Here is a 19,585-nt window from a genome sequence, read left to right as displayed (position 1 = left end):
GCCCAACATGGTTCAACAAGGCCCAACATGGTCAAACAAGGCCCAACATGGCCCAACAAGGCCCAACAAGGCCCAACACGGTCCAACACGGCCCAACACGGCCCAACACGGTCCAACACGGCCCAACACGGTCCAACACGACCCAACACGACCCAACACGACCCAACACGACCCAACATGACCCAACACGACCCAACATGACCCAACACAGCCCAACATGACCCAACACAACTCAACAAGGTCCAACATGGCCAAACAAGGCCCAACACAACTCTCAACAAGACCCAACATGGTTCAACAAGGCCCAACAAGGCCCAACAAAACTCAACAAGGTCCAACATGGCCAAACAAGGCCAACACAACCCAACAAGGCCCAACATGGCCCAACAAGGCCCAACGTGGCCCAACAAGACCCAAAACAACCCAACTTGGCCCAAGATGGTCAAAGGTGGTCCAACGGAGCCCAACAAGGCCCAACATGGCCAAACAAGGCCCAACAAGGTGAAACGAGGCCCAACAAGGCCCAACATGGTCAAACGTGGCCCAACACAACTCTCAACAAGGCCCAACATGGCCCAATATGGCCCAACAAGTCCCAACAAGGCCCAACAAGGCCCAACGCAACCCAATACCACCCAACATGACCCAGCATGGCCCGACGTGGCCCAACATGGTCCGGCAAGGCCCAACATGGCCTAACAAGGCCCAGCAAGGTCTAACAAGGCCCAATGCAACCCAAGAAGGTCCAACGTGGTCAAACAAGCCCCAATATGATCCAACATGACCCAACGCAACCCAACAAGGCCCAGCGTGGTCCAACACACCCCAACAAGGCCCAACATGGTCCAATGCAACCCAGCAAGGCCCAACACCATCCAACATGGCCCAACAAGACCCAACGTGGTCCAACATGCCCCAACAAGACCCAACACCACCCAACATGATCCAACATGGCCCAACACAACCCAACATGGCCCAACGTGCCCCAACAAGGTCCAACATGGTCCAACGTGGCCCCGCGCAACCGAACAAGGCCCAACACAACCCAACAAGGCCCAACACAACCCAACAAGGCCCAACACAACCCAACAAGGCCCAACGTAGTTCAACATGCCCCAACATGGCGCAACACAACTCAACAAAGCCCAACATGGTTCAGCAAGGCCCAACACAACCCAACAAGGCCCAACACAACTCTCAACAAGGCCCAACAGGACCCAATATGACGCAACAAGGTTCAACAAGGCCCAACGTGGCCCAACACAACCCAACAAGGCCCAACGTGGCCCAACATGGTTCAACACAACCGAACAAGACTCAACAAGACCCAACATGGTCCAGCACAACCCAGCAAGACCCAACATGGTCCAACACAACCCAACTAGACTCAACAAGACCCAACATGGTCCAATACAACCCAGCAAGACCCAACATGGTGCAACACAATCCAACACAACCCAACATGGCCCAACACAACTCTCAATAAGGCCCAACAGGACCCAATATGACCCAACAGGGTTCAACAAGGCCCAACGTGGCCCAACACAACCCAACAAGGCCCAACGTGGCCCAACATGGTCCAACACAACCGAACAAGACTCAACAAGACCCAACATGGTCCAACACAACCCAACAAGACTCAACAAGACCCAACATGGTCCAACACAACCCAGCAAGACCCAACATGGTCCAACACAACCCAACAAGACTCAACAAGACCCAACATGGTCCAACACAACCCAGCAAGACCCAACATGGTGCAACACAATCCAACACAACCCAACATGGCCCAACACAACTCTCAATAAGGCCCAACAGGACCCAATATGACCCAACAAGGTTCAACAAGGCCCAACGTGGCCCAACACAACTCGACAAGGCCCAACGTGGTCCAACATGGTTCAACAAGGCCCAACGTGGCCCAACATGGTCCAACACAACCCAACAAGACCCAACATGGTCCAACACAACCCAACAAGACTCAGCATAGTCCAACAAGACCCAACGTGGTCCAACAAGACCCAACGTGGTCCAACAAGACCCAACGTGGTCCAACAAGACCCAACAAGACCAAACATGGTCCAACACAACCCAACAAGACCCAACACACCCCAACAACACCCAACCCAACCCAGCACAACCCGACATGGCCCAACACGCCCCAACACTGCCCAACACGCCCCAGCACAGCCCAACGTGTCCCAACCCGCCCCCCCGGCCCCGCTGACCCTCGTTCTCGTCCTTGAAAAGCTCCTCGGTGCCGAACTTGAGGATGTCGTCCAGCTCCTGCTTGGACATGGAGCCGGCCTTGGAGCCCAGCCCCGGGCGTACCACCAGGTGCGTGAGCATCATCTTGCGCTTGGCCACCTGCGTGATCCGCTCCTCCACCGAGGCGCGCGTCACAAACCGGTAGATCATCACCTTGTTGGCCTGGCCGATGCGGTGCGCCCGGCTGAAGGCCTGCGGGACAGGGACACGGTGAGAGGGACAAGGGAGAGGGGACGTGGTGGTGGGGACGTCGGGTGGGACATGGTGGTTGGTGACATGGTGGTTGGGGACATCAGAGAGGGGACGTGGTGGGGGGAAATCGGGTGGGATGTGGTGGTTGGGGACATCAGAGAGAGGACGTGGTGGTGGGGACATCGGGTGGGATGTGGTGGTTGGGGACGTGGTGGTTGGGGACATGGTTGGGGACGTCAGAGAGGGGATGTGGTGGTGGGGACGTCGGGTGGGATGTGGTGGTTGGGGACATGGTTGGGGACGTCAGAGAGGGGATGAGGTGGTGAGGACATCAACTGGGACGTTGTGGTTGGGGACACAGTGAGAGGGACATCAGAGGAGGGGGTGGCTGGGGGTGACACGGGGGTGACGTTGGGGTGCCAGGTCCCCACCCGGATGTCATTGTGGGGTGACTGGGGGTGACACTGGGGTGGCACTGGGGTGACATTGGGTGACACTGAGATGACATTGGGATGATGGGGGGTGACACTGGGATGACACTGGGTGACATTGAGGTGCTGGGTCCCCACCTGGATGTCATTGTGGGGTGACATGGGAGTAACATTGGGGTGACACTGGGTGACATGATGGTGACATTGGGGCTAATAGAAGTGTGATGCTGGGGTGACACTGGGGTGACAGGTCCAGACCTGGATGTCATTGTGGGGTAACATTGAGGTGATGTTGGGGTGACACTGGGGCGATACTGGGTGACACTGGGGTGACACGGGGGTGACACTGGGGTGCGGGTCCCCACCTGGATGTCATTGTGGGGTGACACGGGGGTGACACTGGGTGACACAGCGTGACACTGGCGTGACATTGGGTGACACAGGGTGACACTGGGGTGACACTGGGGTGCAGGTCCCCACCTGGATGTCGTTGTGGGGTGACACTGGGGTGACACTGGGTGACACTGGGGTGCGGGTCCCCACCTGGATGTCATTGTGGGGTGACACGGGGGTGACACTGGGTGACACTGGGGTGACAGTGGGTGACACAGGGTGACACTGGTGTGCAGGTCCCCACCTGGATGTCGTTGTGGGGTGACACTGGGGTGACATTGGATGACGCTGGGGTGATGCTGGGGTGACATTGGGTGACACTGGGTGACATGGGGTGACACTGGGGTGACACTGGGGTGCGGGTCCCCACCTGGATGTCGTTGTGCGGGTTCCAGTCCGAGTCGAAGATGACGACGGTGTCGGCCGTCGCCAGGTTGATCCCGAGGCCCCCGGCCCGCGTGGACAGCAGGAAACAGAACTGCTGCGCCCCCGGCGCTGCCCCCCGGTGTCAGGGACCCCAAAACCAGACCCCAGACCCCCCAACAGGACCCCTGGCACCCCCAAACCCCCCAGCACTGCCCCCTGAAACCCAAAAACCCCAACGAGACCCCTGACACCCCACAATGGGACCTCTGACACCCCCAAAGTCCCCCCAGATCCCAAATGGGACCCCTGAACTCCCCAGACGCCTGGGTCTCCCCGAACTCCTGGGTCCCCCGGATGCCTGGGTCCCTCCTGAACTCCTGAGTCCCTCTGAAGTCCTGGGTCCCCCCTGAATTCCTGGGTCCCCCCCGAACTCCTGGGTCCCCCAGATGCCGGGGTCCTCCCCATAACTCCTGGGTCCCTCCTGAACTCCTGGGTCCCCCCAAACTCCTTTGTCCCTCTGAACTCCTTTGTCCCCCCTGAACTCCTGGGTCCCCTGGACACCTGGGTCCCTCCCAGACACCTGGGTCCCTCCCCAAATGCCTGGGTCCCCCCCGAACTCCTGTGTCCCCTGGACACCTCGGTTCCCCCGGACGCCTGGGTCCCTCCCCGGACGCCTGGGTCCCCTCCCCGGACGCCTGGGTCCCTACCGTTGAAACGGTCGATGGCCTCTTGGCGCAGGGCGCCCGTGATGCCGCCGTCGATCCGCTCGTACTTGTAACCCTCGTAGTCCAGGAAATCCTCCAGCAGGTCCAACATCTTCGTCATCTGCAGGGTACTGGTTATACTGGGAGCACTGGGAGGGTGGGGGCACCTGCTACTGGTTATACTGGAAGCACTGGGAGATGGGGGGGTACCTGGTACTGGTTATACTGGGAGTAATGGGAGGGGGGGTACCTGCTACTGGTTATACTGGAAGCACTGGGAGGCGGGGGTACCTAATACTGGTTATACTGGGAGCAATGGGACGGGGGGTACCTGCTACTGGTTATACTGGAAGCACTGGGAGGAGGGACACCTGGTACTGGTTACACTGGGAGCACTGGGAGGTGGGGGGTACCTGGTACTGGTTATACTGGGAGCAATGGGAGGGGGGGCACCTGCTACTGGTTGTACTGGAAGCACTGGGAGGGGGGACACCTGGTACTGGTTATACCGGGAGCAATGGGAAGTGGGGTACCTGCTACTGGTTGTACTGGAAGCACTGGGAGGGGGGACACCTGGTACTGGTTGTACTGGGAGCAATGGGAGGTGGGGCACCTGCTACTGGTTATAGTGGAAGCACTGAGAGGGGGGACAGCTGGTACTGGTTATACTGGGAGCAATAGGAGGGTGGGGGCACCTGGTACTGGTCAGACTGGGAGCACTGGGGGTGCTCGGGGGGCTGTGGGGTGTCTGTGGGTGCTGGGGGGGTCTGTGGGTGCTGGGTGGTCCCTGGGGGTCCCCGTTCCCCACTTGTGAGAAGATGAGCACCCAGTGGTTTTGGGGGGCTGTGGGCGCTGTGTGGGGTCTGTGAGTGCCCTGGGCGGGTTCTGGTGGTCTGTGGGTGCTGGGGGGGGGGTTGTGGGGGGCCTGTGGGTGCTGGGGGGTCCCTGGGGTCCCCGTTCCCCACCTGTGAGAAGATGAGCACTCGATGGTTTTGCTCCTTGAGCTTCCGCAGCATCTTCTGCAGGAGCAGCAGTTTCCCCGAGGCCTTGATCAGCGCCCCCCCTTCGTATGCCCCGCTCGGCAGCTTCGGGGACTCCTGGGGACACATGTGTCACCTCCTGTCACCCCCTGTGACCTCCCATTACCTCCTATCACCCCCATATTCCCATGTCCCCCTGTCCCCATAGCCCCGAAAACCCACCTGTGGCATCCCCAGGGTCCTAAACCCCCCCCACTGGAGCATCCCCAGGGTCCTAAAACCCACCCGGAGCATCCCCTGGGTCCTAAAGCCCACCCAGAGCATTCCCAGGGTCCTAAAACCCACCCGTGGCATCCCCAGGGTCCTAAAACCCACCCGTGGCATCCCCAGGGTCCTAAAGCCCACTCGGAGCATTGCCAGGGTCCTAAAGTCCACCCAGGGCATCCCCAGGGTCCTAAAACCCACCCAGAGCATCTCCAAGGTCCTAAAACCCACCCGGAGCATCACCGGGTCCTAAAGTCCACCCAGGGCATCCCCAGGGTCCTAAAATCCACCCGGAGCATTCCCAGGGTCCTAAAACCCACCCGGAGCATCCCCAGGTCCTAAAGTCCACCCAGGACATCCCCAGGGTCCTAAAATCCACCCGGAGCATTCCCAGGGTCCTAAAACCCACCCGGAGCATCCCCAGGTCCTAAAGTCCACCCAGGACATCCCCAGGGTCCTAAAATCCACCCATGGCATCCCCAGGGTCCTAAAGCCCACTCGGAGCATCTCCAGGGTCCTAAAACCCACCCAGAGCATTCCCAGGGTCCTAAAACCCACCCGTGGCAGCCCCAGTCCCCTAAAAACCATGTCCCAATATCCCCCTGACCCCATGTCCCCCTGTCCCCAGTGTCCCCATGTCCCCAGTCCCACCATGGCGGCCACTGGGAACAGGTAGGGGTGGTTGCAGCATTTCTTCAGGTCCATCATGATGTTGAGCAGCGACACCTGGTTCCCACCACCCCGCGAGTTCAGCGCCTCGAAGTTGCGCGTCAGGATGTACTTGTAGTATTTCCTGCGGACACAGCACGAACCCAGGCGTCCGGGGGGACCCAGGCGTCCGGGAATGGCCCCAACCCCCTTTCAGAGGACCCAGGCGTCCGGGAACAGCCTCAAAACCCTTCTAGTGGACCCAGGCGTCTGAGGAACCACAGTTTGTGTCTCCATGGGGATGAGCTTCACCCAAAGAGCTCCACCCAACCAACTCCTATAGACCCCAATATGTGGGTCCACCCTTCTCCCATGGACCCAGGCATCCGGGGGTCTCCCCTGCCCCCTTCTAGAGGACCCAGGCATCCGGGAGACCCCAATACCCAGGAGACCCTGGGTTGTGTCTCCATGGGGCTGAGCTTCACCCAACGAGCTCCAGCCAACCAACTCCACCCAACGTTGACTCCTATAGACCCCAATATCTGGGTGCACCCTCATCCCATGGACTCAGGCGTCCGGGGGTTCTCTCCTACCCCCTTCTAGAGGACCCAGGCATCCGGGAGACCCCAATACCCAGGAGACCCTGGGTTGTGTCTCCATGGGGCTGAGCTTCACCCAACGAGCTCCAACCAACCAACTCCACCCAACGCTGACTCCTATAGACCCCAATATCTGGGTGCACCCTCATCCCATGGACCCAGGCATCCGGGGGTCTCCCCTGCCCCCTTCTAGAGGACCCAGGCATCCGGGAGACCCCCATACCCAGGAGACCCTGGGTTGTGTCTCCATGGGGCTGAGCTTCACCCAATGAGCTCCAAGCAACCAACTCCACCCAACGCTGACTCCTATAGACCCCAATATCTGGGTGCACCCTCATCCCATGGACCCAGGCATCCAGGGGTCTCCCCTGCCCCCTTCTAGAGGACCCAGGCATCCGGGAGACCCCAATACCCAGGAGACTCTGGGTTGTGTCTCCATGGGGCTGAGCTTCACCCAATGAGCTCCAACCAACCAACTCCACCCAACGTCGACTCCTATAGACCCCAATATCTGGGTGCACCCTCATCCCATGGACTCAGGCGTCCGGGGGTTCTCTCCTACCCCCTTCTAGAGGACCCAGGCATCCGGGAGACCCCAATACCCAGGAGACCCTGGGTTGTGTCTCCATGGGGCTGAGCTTCACCCAACGAGCTCCAACCAACCAACTCCACCCAACGCTGACTCCTATAGACCCCAATATCTGGGCCCACCCTCATCCCATGGACCCAGGCATCCAGGGGTCTCCCCTGCCCCCTTCTAGAGGACCCAGGCATCCGGGAGACCCCAATACCCAGGAGACCCAGGGTTGTGTCTCCATGGGGCTGAGCTTCACCCAATGAGCTCCAACCAACCAACTCCACCCAACGTTGACTCCTATAGACCCCAATATCTGGGTGCACCCTCATCCCATGGACTCAGACGTCCGGGGGACCCCAACACCCAGTTTATGTCTCTAAGAGGATGAGCTTCACCCAACGAGCTCCAACCAACCAACTCCACCCAACGTTGACTCCTATAGACCCCAATATCTGGGTGCACCCTCATCCCATGGACCCAGGCATCCGGGGGTCTCCCCTGCCCCCTTCTAGAGGACCCAGGCATCCGGGAGACCCCCATACCCAGGAGACCCTGGGTTGTGTCTCCATGGGGCTGAGCTTCACCCAATGAGCTCCAACCAACCAACTCCACCCAACGTTGACTCCTATAGACCCCAATATCTGGGTGCACCCTCATCCCATGGACTCAGGCGTCCGGGGGTTCTCTCCTACCCCCTTCTAGAGGACCCAGGCATCCGGGAGACCCCAATACCCAGGAGACCCTGGGTTGTGTCTCCATGGGGCTGAGCTTCACCCGACGAGCTCCAACCAACCAACTCCACCCAACGTTGACTCCTATAGACCCCAATATCTGGGTCCACCCTTATCCCATGGACCCAGGCATCCGGGGGTCTCCCTCCCCCACCCCGGAGACCCAGGCGTCCGGGCGTACTTCTGCATGGGGCTGAGCTCCACGCGCACGATGAGCTCGGTCTTGGCTGGCATGTTCTTGAAGACGTCGGCCTTGAGGCGCCGCAGCATGTGGGGACCCAGCAGGTCATGGAGCTTCTTGATCTGATCCTCCTTGGAGATGTCGGCAAATTCCTCCAGGAACCCCTCCAGATTGCTGGGGGAACACGGACGGGGACATGGGACATGGGGATATGGGGACAGGGACATGGGACACAGGGACAAGGGGACAAGGGGATACGGGAATATGGGGATGGGGGATATGAGGACGTGGGATATGGGGACGGGGATGTGGGGACGGGGGACACTAGGATGGGGGGATATGGGGACAGGGGGACATGTGGATATGGGGACATGGGGAGAGGGGGATATGGGGAGAGGGGGATACGGAGACACGGGGACATGGGGACAGGGGGATATGGGGGTATGGGGACACGGGGGCAGGGGGACATGGGGGATGTGGGAACAAGGGGATACAGGGATATGGGGACATGGGGACAGGGGGATACGGGGATATGGGGACAGGACGCTATGGGGATAGGGGGACAGGGGACAGAGGGATATGGGGACATAGGGACACGGGGAAAGGGGGACAGGGGGATGGGGGACATGGGGACAAGGGGATACAGGGATATGGGGACATGGCGACAGGGGGATACGGGGATATGGGGACATGGGGATAGGGGGACGGGGATACGGGGACAGGAGGATATGGGGATATCGGGACAGGGGACACAGGGGTGGGGGGATATGGGGACATGGGGACAGGGGGATATGAGCACATAGGGACAGGAGGATATGCGGACATGGGGACATGGGGATATGGGGTGACACAGGTGCCATGGGGACTCGGGGCCACTGACTTGAAGCGCTCGGGCGTGAGGAAGTTGAGCAGGTGGAAAAGCTCCTCCAGGTTGTTCTGCAGCGGCGTCCCCGTCAGCAGCAGCTTGTGCTCGATCTTGTACCCGTTCAGCACCCGGAAAAACTGCGGGGACACGAGGGTCACCCACGGACCCAGGCGTCCGGGAGGGACCCCCGATAGCCCTCCAGGACACCCAGGAACCCCCGTGTCCAGGGGAGACCCCTGAGACCCCTCCAGGGCACCCAGGAACCCCAGTGTCCAGGAAACACCCCCAACAGCACCCATGGACCCAGGCATCCGGGAGAGACCCCTGAGACTCCTCCAGGGCACCCAGGAACCCAAGCATCCAAGAGAGACCCCTGAGACTCCTCCAGGGCACCCAGGAACCCAGGTGTCCGGGAGAGATCCCATAGACCCCTCCAGGGCACCCAGGGACCCAGGTGACCGGGAGAGACCCCTGGCACCCCTCCAGGGCACCCAGGAACCCCAGTGTCCGGGAAACACCCCCAACAGCATCCAGGGGACCCAGGCATCCGGGAGAGACCCCTGAGACTCCTCCAGCGCACTCAGGAACCCAGGCATCCGGGAGAGATCCCATAGACCCCTCCAGGGCACCCAGGAACCCAGGTGTCCGGGAGAGATCCCATAGACCCCTCCAGGGCACCCAGGAACCCCAGTGTCCGGGAAACACCCCCAACAGCATCCAGGGGACCCAGGCGTCCGGGAGAGACCCCTGAGGCTCCTCCAGCGCACTCAGGAACCCAGGCATCCGGGAGAGATCCCATAGACCCCTCCAGGGCACCCAGGAACCCCAGTGTCCGGGAGAGACCCCTGGCACCCCTCCAGGGCACCCAGGAACCCCAGTGTCCGGGAAACACCCCCCAACAGCATCCAGGGGACCCAGGCGTCCGGGAGAGACCCCTGAGACCCCTCCAGGACACCCATGGACCCAGGCGTCCAGGAGAGACCCCCGACACCCCTCCAGGGCACCCATGGACCCAAGCGTCCGGGAGAGATCCCTGAGACCCCTCCAGGGCACCTATGGACCCCAGCATCTGGGCACCCCAAACAAGAAGGGACCCAGGCGTCTGGGAGCCCCCTTCTCCAAGGGACCCAGGCATCCGGGTGCCCCTTCCCAGTGCACCCCCCCCACCTTGAACTGGTTATACTGGGGATGATGGAGCCACCACCAGCCAAGAGCCCATGGATGGAGCCCCCAATGTCCCCCCCATGGGCTCTGGGTGTCCCCAAAAGGCTCTGGGTGCCCCTCAAAGGCTCTGTGACCCCCCCAAAAGTGTGGGTGACCCCTAGGGACTCCCCACGTTTCTGGTGACCCCCATGGACCCCCCCACTTTGAACTGGTTGTGCTTGACCCAGTGGAGCCTCATCCACCACCAGCCAAGAGCCCGTGGATGGAGCCCCCAGTGTCCCCCAAAAGGCTCTGGGTGACCCCCCCAAATATGTGGGTGTCCCCCCTGATCTGTGGGTGCCCCCACAGGGTTCTGGGTGCCCCCACAAGGTTCTGGGGTCCCCCCCACATGGAACTGGTTGTGCTTGACCCAGTGGAGCCTCATCCACCACCAGCCAAGAGCCTGTGGATGGAGCCCCCAGTATCTCCCAAAAGGCTCTGGGTGCTCCCCCCAAATATGTGGGTGTCCCCCCCAATCTGTGGGTGCCCCCACAGGGTTCTGGGTGCCCCCCCCAGGGTTTTGGGGTCCTCCCACCTTGCTCTGATTGTTCTTGAGCCAATGGAGCCTCATCCACCACCAGCCAAGAGCCCGTGGATGGAGCCCCCAGTGTCCCCCAAAAGGCTCTGGGTGACCCCCCCCAAATATGTGGGTGTCCCCCCCAATCTGTGGGTGCCCCCCCCAGGGTTTTGGGGTCCCCCCACCTTGCTCTGGTTGTTCTTGAGCCGATGCGCCTCGTCCACCACCAGACAGGCCCAGCGGATGGAGCCCAGCGCCGCCTGGTCGATGGTCACCAGCTCGTAGGACGTGAGCAGCACGTGGAACTTCACCTGCGCCTCCCGCTGAACCCCAAAAATCACCATCAGGGGGGACCCCAAAACCTGGGGGGGACCCCAAAACACAGGAGGGACCCCCAGCCATAGAGGGGTCCCCAAAACCCAAGGGGGGGTCCCAAAAACCCCTGCATGCAGCAACAGCACCCGAAACCTCAGCCCCATGGAACTTCAGCTGCGCCTCCCACTGAACCCCAAAATCAACATGGGGGGGACCCCAAAACCTTGGGGGGACCCCAAACACAGCATGGGGCCCAAAACCCAAAGGGACCCAGGCATCCCCCAAATGGACCCAGGTGTCCAGGCGCCCCTCGCCTTCCCCCAAAAGGGACCCAGGCATCCGGGTGCTACCCCCAATGCCCAAAGGGACCCAGGCATTCCCCAAATGGACCCAGGTGTCCGGGTGTCCCACTCTTGCCCCCAAAGGGACTCAGGCATCCCCCAAAGGGACCCAGGCATTCCCCAAAGGGACCCAGGTGTCTGAGTGTCCCAAAGGGACTCAGGCATCCCCCAAAGGACCCAGGCATGCCCTGAGGGACCCAGGCGTTCCCCAGTGGGACCCAAGCATCCAGGAGTCCCAAAGGGACCCAGGTGTCCCTCAGAGGAACCCAGGTGTTCGGGTGTGCCCCCCTCCACCCCCTAAGGAACCCAGGCATGCCCCAAGGGTCCCAGGCGTTCCCCAGTGGCACCCAAGCATTCAAGTGCCTCAAAGGGACCCAGGTGTGCCCCGAGGGACCCAGGCGTCCGGCTCACCTTCATCTTGAAGGCTTTCTTGCCGCCCTTCATGGCGTTGTCGTCGAAGGAGAACTCGTTCTCACGGATGATGGCCCTGCTGTCCTTGTCACCCGTGTAGGTGACGACGTAGAAGGCAGGCGCCCACATCTGGAACTCGCGCTCCCAGTTGATGATGGTGGAGAGGGGGGCGCTGACGAGGAACGGGCCCTTGGTGTGGCCCTGGGGGACAGTGGGGGACATGGGGACACGGGGACACGGGGCCCTTGGGGCGGCCCTGGGGGACAGTGGGGGACATGGGGACACGGGGACACGGGGCCCTTGGGGCGGCCCTGGGGGACAGTGGGGGACATGGGGAGACGTGGCCCTTGGGGTGGTCCTGGGGGACAGTGGGGGACATGGGGACACGGGGCCCTTGGGAACGTGGGGACAGTGTGGGACATGGGGATATGGGGCCATGGGGACAGTGTGGGACAGAGGGTGGTACCAGGGCCAAGGGGGTGACACTAGGGACCAAGGGAGGTGGCACTAGGATCCAGTGGGTGACACCAGCACCCAGGGAGGTGGGACTAGGATCCAGGGGGTGACACAGGACCCAGGGAGGTGGCACAGAACCAAGTAGAAAACACCAGGACCCAGGGGGTGACACCAGGGACAAGGGAGGTGGCACTGGGACCCAGGGGGTGACACTGGGGCCAAGGAGGTGACACAGGACCCAGAGGGTGACACCAGGACCCAGAGAGGTGGCACTAGGACCCAGGGGGTGACACTGGGGTCACATAAGAAACACCAGGGCCAGGTGGCACTAGGACCCAGGCAAGTGGCACTAGGACCCAAGGAGGTGACACAGGAGCCAGGGAGGTAGCACTAGGACCCAGGGGGTGACACCAGCATCCATGGAGGTGGCACTAGGACCCAGTGGGTGACACCAGGGCCAAGGGGGGCGGCATCAGAGCCAAGGGGGTGACACAGGACCCAGGCAAGTGGCACTAGGACCCAGTGGGTGACACAGGACCCAGGCAAGTGGCACTAGGACCCAGTGGGTGACACCAGCATCCAGGGAGGTGGCACTAGGACCCAGTGGGTGACACCAGGGCCAAGGGGGTGACACAGGACCCAGGCAAGTGGCACCAGGACCCAGGGGGTGACACAGGGCCCAGGGGGTGACACCAGTATCCAGGGAGGTGGCACTAGGACCCAGTGGGTGACATCAGGGCCAAGGGGGTGACACAGGACCCAGGCAAGTGGCACCAGGACCCAGTGGGTGACACAGGGCCCAGGGGGTGACATCAGCATCCAGGGAGGTGGCACTAGGACCCAGTGGGTGACACCAGGACCCAGGGGGTGACACCAGGACCCAGGGGGTGACACCAGGACCCAGGGGGTGACACCAGTATCCAGGGAGGTGGCACTAGGACCCAGTGGGTGACACCAGGACCCAGGGGGTGACACCAGGACCCAGGCAAGTGGCACCAGGGCCAAGGGGGGGTGACACCAGGACCCAGGGGGTGACCCAGGGCCAAGGGAGGTGACCCCAGCCCCTCACCTCCTTGTAGAGCGAGTAGAGGAAGACGATGGTCTGGATGGTCTTGCCCAGCCCCATCTCGTCGGCCAGGATGGTGTCGGTGCTCTGGGCCCAGGAGAAGCGCAGCCAGTTGAGCCCCTCCAGCTGGTACAGGTGCAGCGTCCCCCCCGTGGCCGTGATGAACCGCGGCTGCGTCTCGTACTTCACCGTGGGCTGTGGGGACAAGGGGACACGGCGGGTTGGGGAGGACCCAGGCGTCCGGGAAGGACCCAGGCGTCTGGGTGGTGAACCCCCCCCAAAGACCCCCAGGGATACTGAGGGACAGGGGACCCAGGTGTTCAGGAGGGACCCAGGCATCTGGGGAGGACCCAGGTATCAGGGGGCACCCAGGCGTCCTGGAGGGACCCAGGTGTCTGGGGAGGACCCAGGAGTTTGGGAGGGGACCCAAGCGTCTGGGTGGTGAACCCCCCCAAAGACCCCCAAGGATACTGAGGGACAGGGGACCCAAGCATCTGGGAGGGACCCAGGAGTTCTGGGAGGGACCCAGGCGTCCGGGTGGTGACTCCTGCCAAAGACCCCCAGGGATACTGAGGGACAGGGGACCCAAGCATCCAGGAGGGACCCAGGCGTCCGGGTGGTGAACCCCCCCAAAGACCCCCAAGGATACTGAAGGGACAGGGGACCCAGGCATCCGGGAGGGACCCAGGAGTTCGGGGGGGATCCAGGCATCCTGGAGGGACCCAGGTGTCTGGGGAGGACCCAGGAGTTCAGGAAGGGACCCAAGCGTCTGGGTGGTGAACCCCCCCAAAGACACCCAAGGATACTGAGGGACAGGGGACCCAAGCATCCAGGAGGGACCCAGGCGTCCGGGTGGTGAACCCCCCCAAAGACCCCCAAGGATACTGAAGGGACAGGGGACACAGGCATCCGGGAGGGACCCAGGAGTTAAGAGGGGGAACCCAGGCATCCGGAGGGGACCCAGGCGTCCGGGCACTCACGTCGTTGGTGGGGGAGTCGGGCGGCCCCTCCCCCGGTGTCTCCTTCTTCTTCTTCTTGTAGCGTCGGGGCTGGGCCGGGTCCTCCCCCATGAAAACCTCCCTGGGGACACCGTGGGGAATGTCCCCATGTCCCCATATCCCCCTGTCCGCACGGCCCCCTGTCCCACCGGTGTCTCCAATGTCCCCTGTCCCCATATCCCCATGTCCCCAGCAGTCACCGGTGTCTCCAATAGACCCATGTCCCCCTGTCCCCATGTCCCCAGCGGTCACCAGTGTCTCCAATAGACCCATGTCTCCCTGTCCCCATGTCCCCAGCGGTCACCAGTGTCTCCAATAGACCCATGTCCCCCTGTCCCCATGTCCCCAGCGGTCACCAGTGTCTCCAATAGACCCATGTCCCCCTGTCCCCATGTCCCCAGCGGTCACCGGTGTCTCCAGTAGGCCATCTTGTGCAGGTCGTAGTCCGGGATGGGCATCTCGTCGTCCTCCCAGGTGGCCTGGTCGTAGGGCAGGTCGCGCCACTTCACCAGGTAGTGGTACTGGCCCTTGCGGTCCACGCTGCGCACAACGTGTCACCGCCCGCGGGACACCGGGGACAATGGGGACAATGGGGACCCAGGGGACAACAGGGACCCGGGGGACCCAGGGACAACTGGGGACACCAGAGACAATGGGCAGCGTGGGGCCATGGGGGTCATTGGGATAATGGGCATCGTGGGGACAATGGGGGTCATGGGGGCAATGGGGACATGGGGGTCATGGGGGCAATGGGGGTAATGGAGACAAGGGACATCATGGGGACAACAGGGGTTGTGGGGACAAGGGGCATCATGGGGGCAATGGGGTCATGGGGGCAATGGGGACAATGGGGGTCACGGGGACAATGGGGGTCACGGGGACAATGGGGACAAGGAGGGGGTCATGGGGACAATGGGGACAATGGCGGTCACGGGGACAATGGGGACAAGGGGGGTCACAGGGACAATGGGGGGGACATGGGGAGAATGGGGATCATGGGGGTAATGGGGACAATGGAGCCATGGGGACAATGGGAATTGTGGTGACGAGGGACATCATGGGGACCATGGATGCTGTGGGGACAATGGGGGGTCAGGGGGACAAGGGGGTCATGGGGAAAATGGGGACATGGGGGCAGTGGACATCGTGGGGACACTGGGCAGCATGGGGACAATGGGGACAGGGTCACACAACCAGGACACAGGGTCACCTGGGGACAGGGACACACAGACAAGACATGGGGTCACTTGGGGACAGGGACACATGGAAGGGACACAGGGTCACCTGAGGACAAAGGGTCATCTGGGGACAGGGACACACAGACAAGACGTGAGGTCACTTGGGGACAGGGACACATGGAGGGGACACGGGGTGAGCTGGGGACAGGGACACAGGGTCACCTGGGGACACGGAAGGGGACATGGGGTCACCTGGGGACAGGGATACATGGAGGGGACACAGGGTCATTTGGGGACAAGGATACATGGAGGGGACATGGGGTCATTTGGGGACATGGGGCCACCTGGGGACAGTGACACATGGAGGGGACAGGGGGTGACCTGTGTCCCCAAACCCCAGTCAGGTGCCCCCCAACCCTATGCTTTCCTAATTTGGATCCCCCACAGCACCCATGGGTGCCGGATGACACTGATGGGTGCTGGGGGGACAGGGGTGTCCTTAGAGGACCCAGAGTGTCCCCATGGGTGCCACCAGTGTCCCCAAGCCCACTCGGGTGCTCCCCCCTACCCCACCCCCATGCCACCCACCCCCTCCCCATTTGAGGGTCCCGCAGCACCCATGGGTGCCCCCCACCTGTGGTTGATGATGCGATGCACCGTCATCCACTCGGGCTTGATGCCGTAGCGGTAGAATCGCTCCTCCATCCCCCCAAAAAGGGGGTCCCCTCCCGTCCCCCCCCGTTTCTCACTCTTGGGGTCATCGTCGCCGGAGCCGTAGTCGAGGGGGGGCGGCTCATCCATGTCGTTCTTGCGCTGGTAGTTGCGGTACATGACCAGGTGGAAGATCTCCAGCTGTGGGTGGGGGACAGCAGGGGCACCCCAAATTAGATGGGGGGGGACAGCACCCCCCTGCGGGGCCATTGGGAGGGATAGGGAGGAATGGGGGGGCTGCTCCCCCCGACCAGGATTTACCCCTTAACTGGGTATACCAGGTCAGCCCAGTACTGGGTCCCCCCCAAATTGGATGTATCAAGGCCCCCCAATAACAGGGCCCCCTCCAGGAGGTAAATGCCCCCCCCCGGTTCCGGGGACCCCCCCGTACCTGCAGCTCCTTGACCCAGGAACAGTGCCAGTAGGACAGTCCCACCCACTTGACAAAGAACTCGCGCTCCGAGCGGCCCTGCAGCGCCTGGGGGGGCCCCTCCTGGGGGGGTGCAGTCCCGGGGGGAGCCCCCACTGGGGGGGGCGGCTCCCCCCACCGCCAGTACAGGATCTTCTGCACCCGCCCCTTCAGCACCGGGCACTGCGGGGACAGGGGACAGCGTCAGGGGGACATGGGGGACATAGGAGCCAGTTTCTGTCACCCTGTGTCCCCCCCATATCCCCACACCACGTGGTGGGGACAACGTCATTCCCCATTGGGGACATCAGGCAGGTGTCCCCATGTCCCACACCATGTCCTCATGTCTCCTTGTGTCCCCATGTCCCTTACTGTGCAGCGGGGACACAGTCACTCTCCGTTGGGGACCTCAGGCAGTGGATGTGGTAGGAGGACATGCAGGTTCCCCCATGTCCCTGTGTCCCCAGGTGACCCCCAGGGTCCTAGAGTCCCCACCAGTGACCCTGAGCGACCCCCAGGGTCCTAGAGTCCCCCTCATGACCCCAAGTGACCCTCAGAGTCCTAGAGCCCCCCCAAGGACCCCAGAGTCCTAGAGCCCCGCAATGACCCCGAGTGACCCCCAGGGTCCTAGAGTCCTCATCAGTGATCCTCAGGGTCCTAGAGTCTCCCCTAGGTGCCCCCAGGGTCCTAGAGCCTCCCTAGTGACCCCAAGTCATGTCCCTATGTCCCCACGTCCCCCTGCATCCTCACGTCCCCCACAATGTCCCTGTGTCCCCGTGTCCCTCACCATGCAGCGGGGACACAGCCACTCTCCGTTGGGGACCTCAGGCAGTGGATGTGCTAGGAGGACATGCAGGTTCCCCCATGTCCCTGTGTCCCCAAGCAACCCCCAGGGTCCTAGAGCCCCCCAACGACCCTGAGCGACCCCCAGGGTCCTAGAGCTCCCCAACGACCCTGAGCGACTCCCGGGGTGCTAGGGCCCCCACCAGTGACCCTGAGTGACCCCCAGGGTCCTAGAGCCCCCCAATGACCCTGAGCGACCCCCAGGGTCCTAGAGCCCCCACCAGTGACCCTGAGTCACCCCCAGGGTCCTAGAGCCCCCACCAGTGACCCTGAGTGACCCCCAGGGCCCTAGAGTCCTCATCAGTGATGCCCAGGGTCCTAGAGTCTCCCCCAGGTGCCCTCAGGGTCCTAGAGCCTCCCTAGTGACCCCAAGTCACATCCCTATGTCCCCCATGTCCCCCACAATGTCCCCGTGTCCCTCACCGTGCAGCGGGGACACAGCCACTCCCCGTTGGGGACCTCGGGCAGGGGCGGGTTGAGGCAGTGGATGTGGTAGGAGGACACGCAGGCGTCGCAGCACAGCAGCTCCCCGCCGTCCTTGCACACGCGGCAATACTCCATGTGGTCGTCCTCCTCCTCCTTCTCGCCTTCCTCCTCTTCCTCTTCCTCCTCCTCCTCTTCGTCCTTCGCCTCCCACTGCACCCCCTCCTTCTCCTGGGGGGACACCCCAAAATTCAGGTGACCCCCCTTGCAATGGCACCCAAAGCTCCTGGGGACACCCTGAGGGATCCCAAAGCTCCTGGGGACACCTGAACTACCTGGGGACACCTTGGGGGACCCCAACCCCCCCCAGGACCCTCAAAACCTCCTCTAGGACCCCCCCAAACTCCCCCAAAATCCCCTCTAGAGCCCCCAAAACTCCCAAGGACCTCCAAACTTCCTCCAGGACCTCCCTATGTCCCCCCTGGTGCCACTGACACAGTGCGGACAGCTCCAGCGTCCCTCAGCTTGGGGACCCCAAGGACACCCCAAAGCCCCCCAAAACCCCCTCTAGAGCCCCCAACCCCCCCCCAAAACCCCCCTAGGGTCCCCAGGACCCCCCCATGTCCTCCCTGGTGCCACTGACACAGTGGGGACAGCTCCAGTGTCCCTCAGCTTGAGGACCCCAAGGACACCCCAAAGCCCCCCAAAACCCCCTCTAGAGCCCCCAACCCCCCCCCCAGGACCCCCCAAAACTCCCTCTAGGGTCCCCCAAACCCCCTGAGGACACCCTCGGTGCCACTGATGCAGTGGGGACAGCTCTAGCATCCCTCAGCTTGGGGACCCCCAGGACCCCCAAAACCCCATCTAGAGCCCCCAAACCCCCTCCAAAACTCTCTCTAGGGTCCCCAGGACCCCCCAGGACCCCCGCGGTGTCACTGACGCAGTGGGGACAGCTCCAGCGCCCCTCGGGCGCGCGGTCCAGCTCGGGGTCCAGGCACACGAGGTGGTAGGCGCGGGGACACGTGTCGCACAGGATGATCTCCCCGCCCTGCTGGCAAACCTCGCAGTAGTCCTGGTGGTCCGTCTCGTAGCCATCCCCTTCGTCATCGGGGCCTGTGGGGACACAGAGGGGACTGTCACCTCCTGGGGACACTGGGGACATGGGGGTAATGGGATATGGGGATATGGGGACATGACTTGGGCCACTGGGGGGGCTCTAGGACCCTGGGGGCACCTGGGAGTCACTCAGGGTTACTTGGACATGGGGATATGGGGACAGGGGATATGGGGACAAGGGAACAAGGGGATATGGGGACATGGGGATGTGGGAATATGGGGACAGGGGGAATATGGGGATGTAGGGACAGAGGGATGTGGGGACATGGGGACATGACTCAGGGTCACTGGGGGGGCTCTAGGATCCTGGGGGTCACTCAGGGTCACTTGAGGTCACCAGGACATGGAGACATGGTGACAGGGGATATGGGGACAGGGGTGAACAGGGGGATATAAGGA

The 19,585-nt window shown here is 62.3% G+C and overlaps 1 protein-coding gene across 7 annotated transcripts in view; it reads right to left on the bottom strand.

Annotated features, from left to right (window-relative positions):
• Positions 1 to 19,585, bottom strand: part of CHD3 (chromodomain helicase DNA binding protein 3) — a 62,103-nt gene that overhangs the window by 24,842 nt on the left and 17,676 nt on the right. For all 7 annotated transcript variants that reach the window (XM_071800122.1, XM_071800121.1, XM_071800124.1 and 4 more), the window contains 16 exons: positions 19,011 to 19,183; positions 18,071 to 18,301; positions 16,787 to 16,987; positions 16,319 to 16,536; positions 14,915 to 15,046; positions 14,489 to 14,588; positions 13,512 to 13,703; positions 11,987 to 12,187; positions 11,105 to 11,242; positions 9,215 to 9,336; positions 8,335 to 8,508; positions 6,250 to 6,391; positions 5,320 to 5,451; positions 4,358 to 4,475; positions 3,655 to 3,779; positions 2,229 to 2,460 (listed from right to left, as the gene is read on the bottom strand). In XM_071800122.1, the coding sequence (XP_071656223.1) occupies positions 2,229 to 2,460; positions 3,655 to 3,779; positions 4,358 to 4,475; positions 5,320 to 5,451; positions 6,250 to 6,391; positions 8,335 to 8,508; positions 9,215 to 9,336; positions 11,105 to 11,242; positions 11,987 to 12,187; positions 13,512 to 13,703; positions 14,489 to 14,588; positions 14,915 to 15,046; positions 16,319 to 16,536; positions 16,787 to 16,987; positions 18,071 to 18,301; positions 19,011 to 19,183 (2,631 nt within the window). The remainder of the gene's footprint in view (positions 1 to 2,228; positions 2,461 to 3,654; positions 3,780 to 4,357; positions 4,476 to 5,319; positions 5,452 to 6,249; positions 6,392 to 8,334; positions 8,509 to 9,214; positions 9,337 to 11,104; positions 11,243 to 11,986; positions 12,188 to 13,511; positions 13,704 to 14,488; positions 14,589 to 14,914; positions 15,047 to 16,318; positions 16,537 to 16,786; positions 16,988 to 18,070; positions 18,302 to 19,010; positions 19,184 to 19,585) is intronic.

Source organism: Patagioenas fasciata, chromosome 29, assembly GCF_037038585.1.
Source record: "Patagioenas fasciata isolate bPatFas1 chromosome 29, bPatFas1.hap1, whole genome shotgun sequence".
Lineage (NCBI taxonomy): Eukaryota > Metazoa > Chordata > Aves > Columbiformes > Columbidae > Patagioenas > Patagioenas fasciata.
The sequence above is the reverse complement of the archived record's forward strand: the minus strand, read 5'-3'. Positions and strand labels throughout refer to the sequence as shown.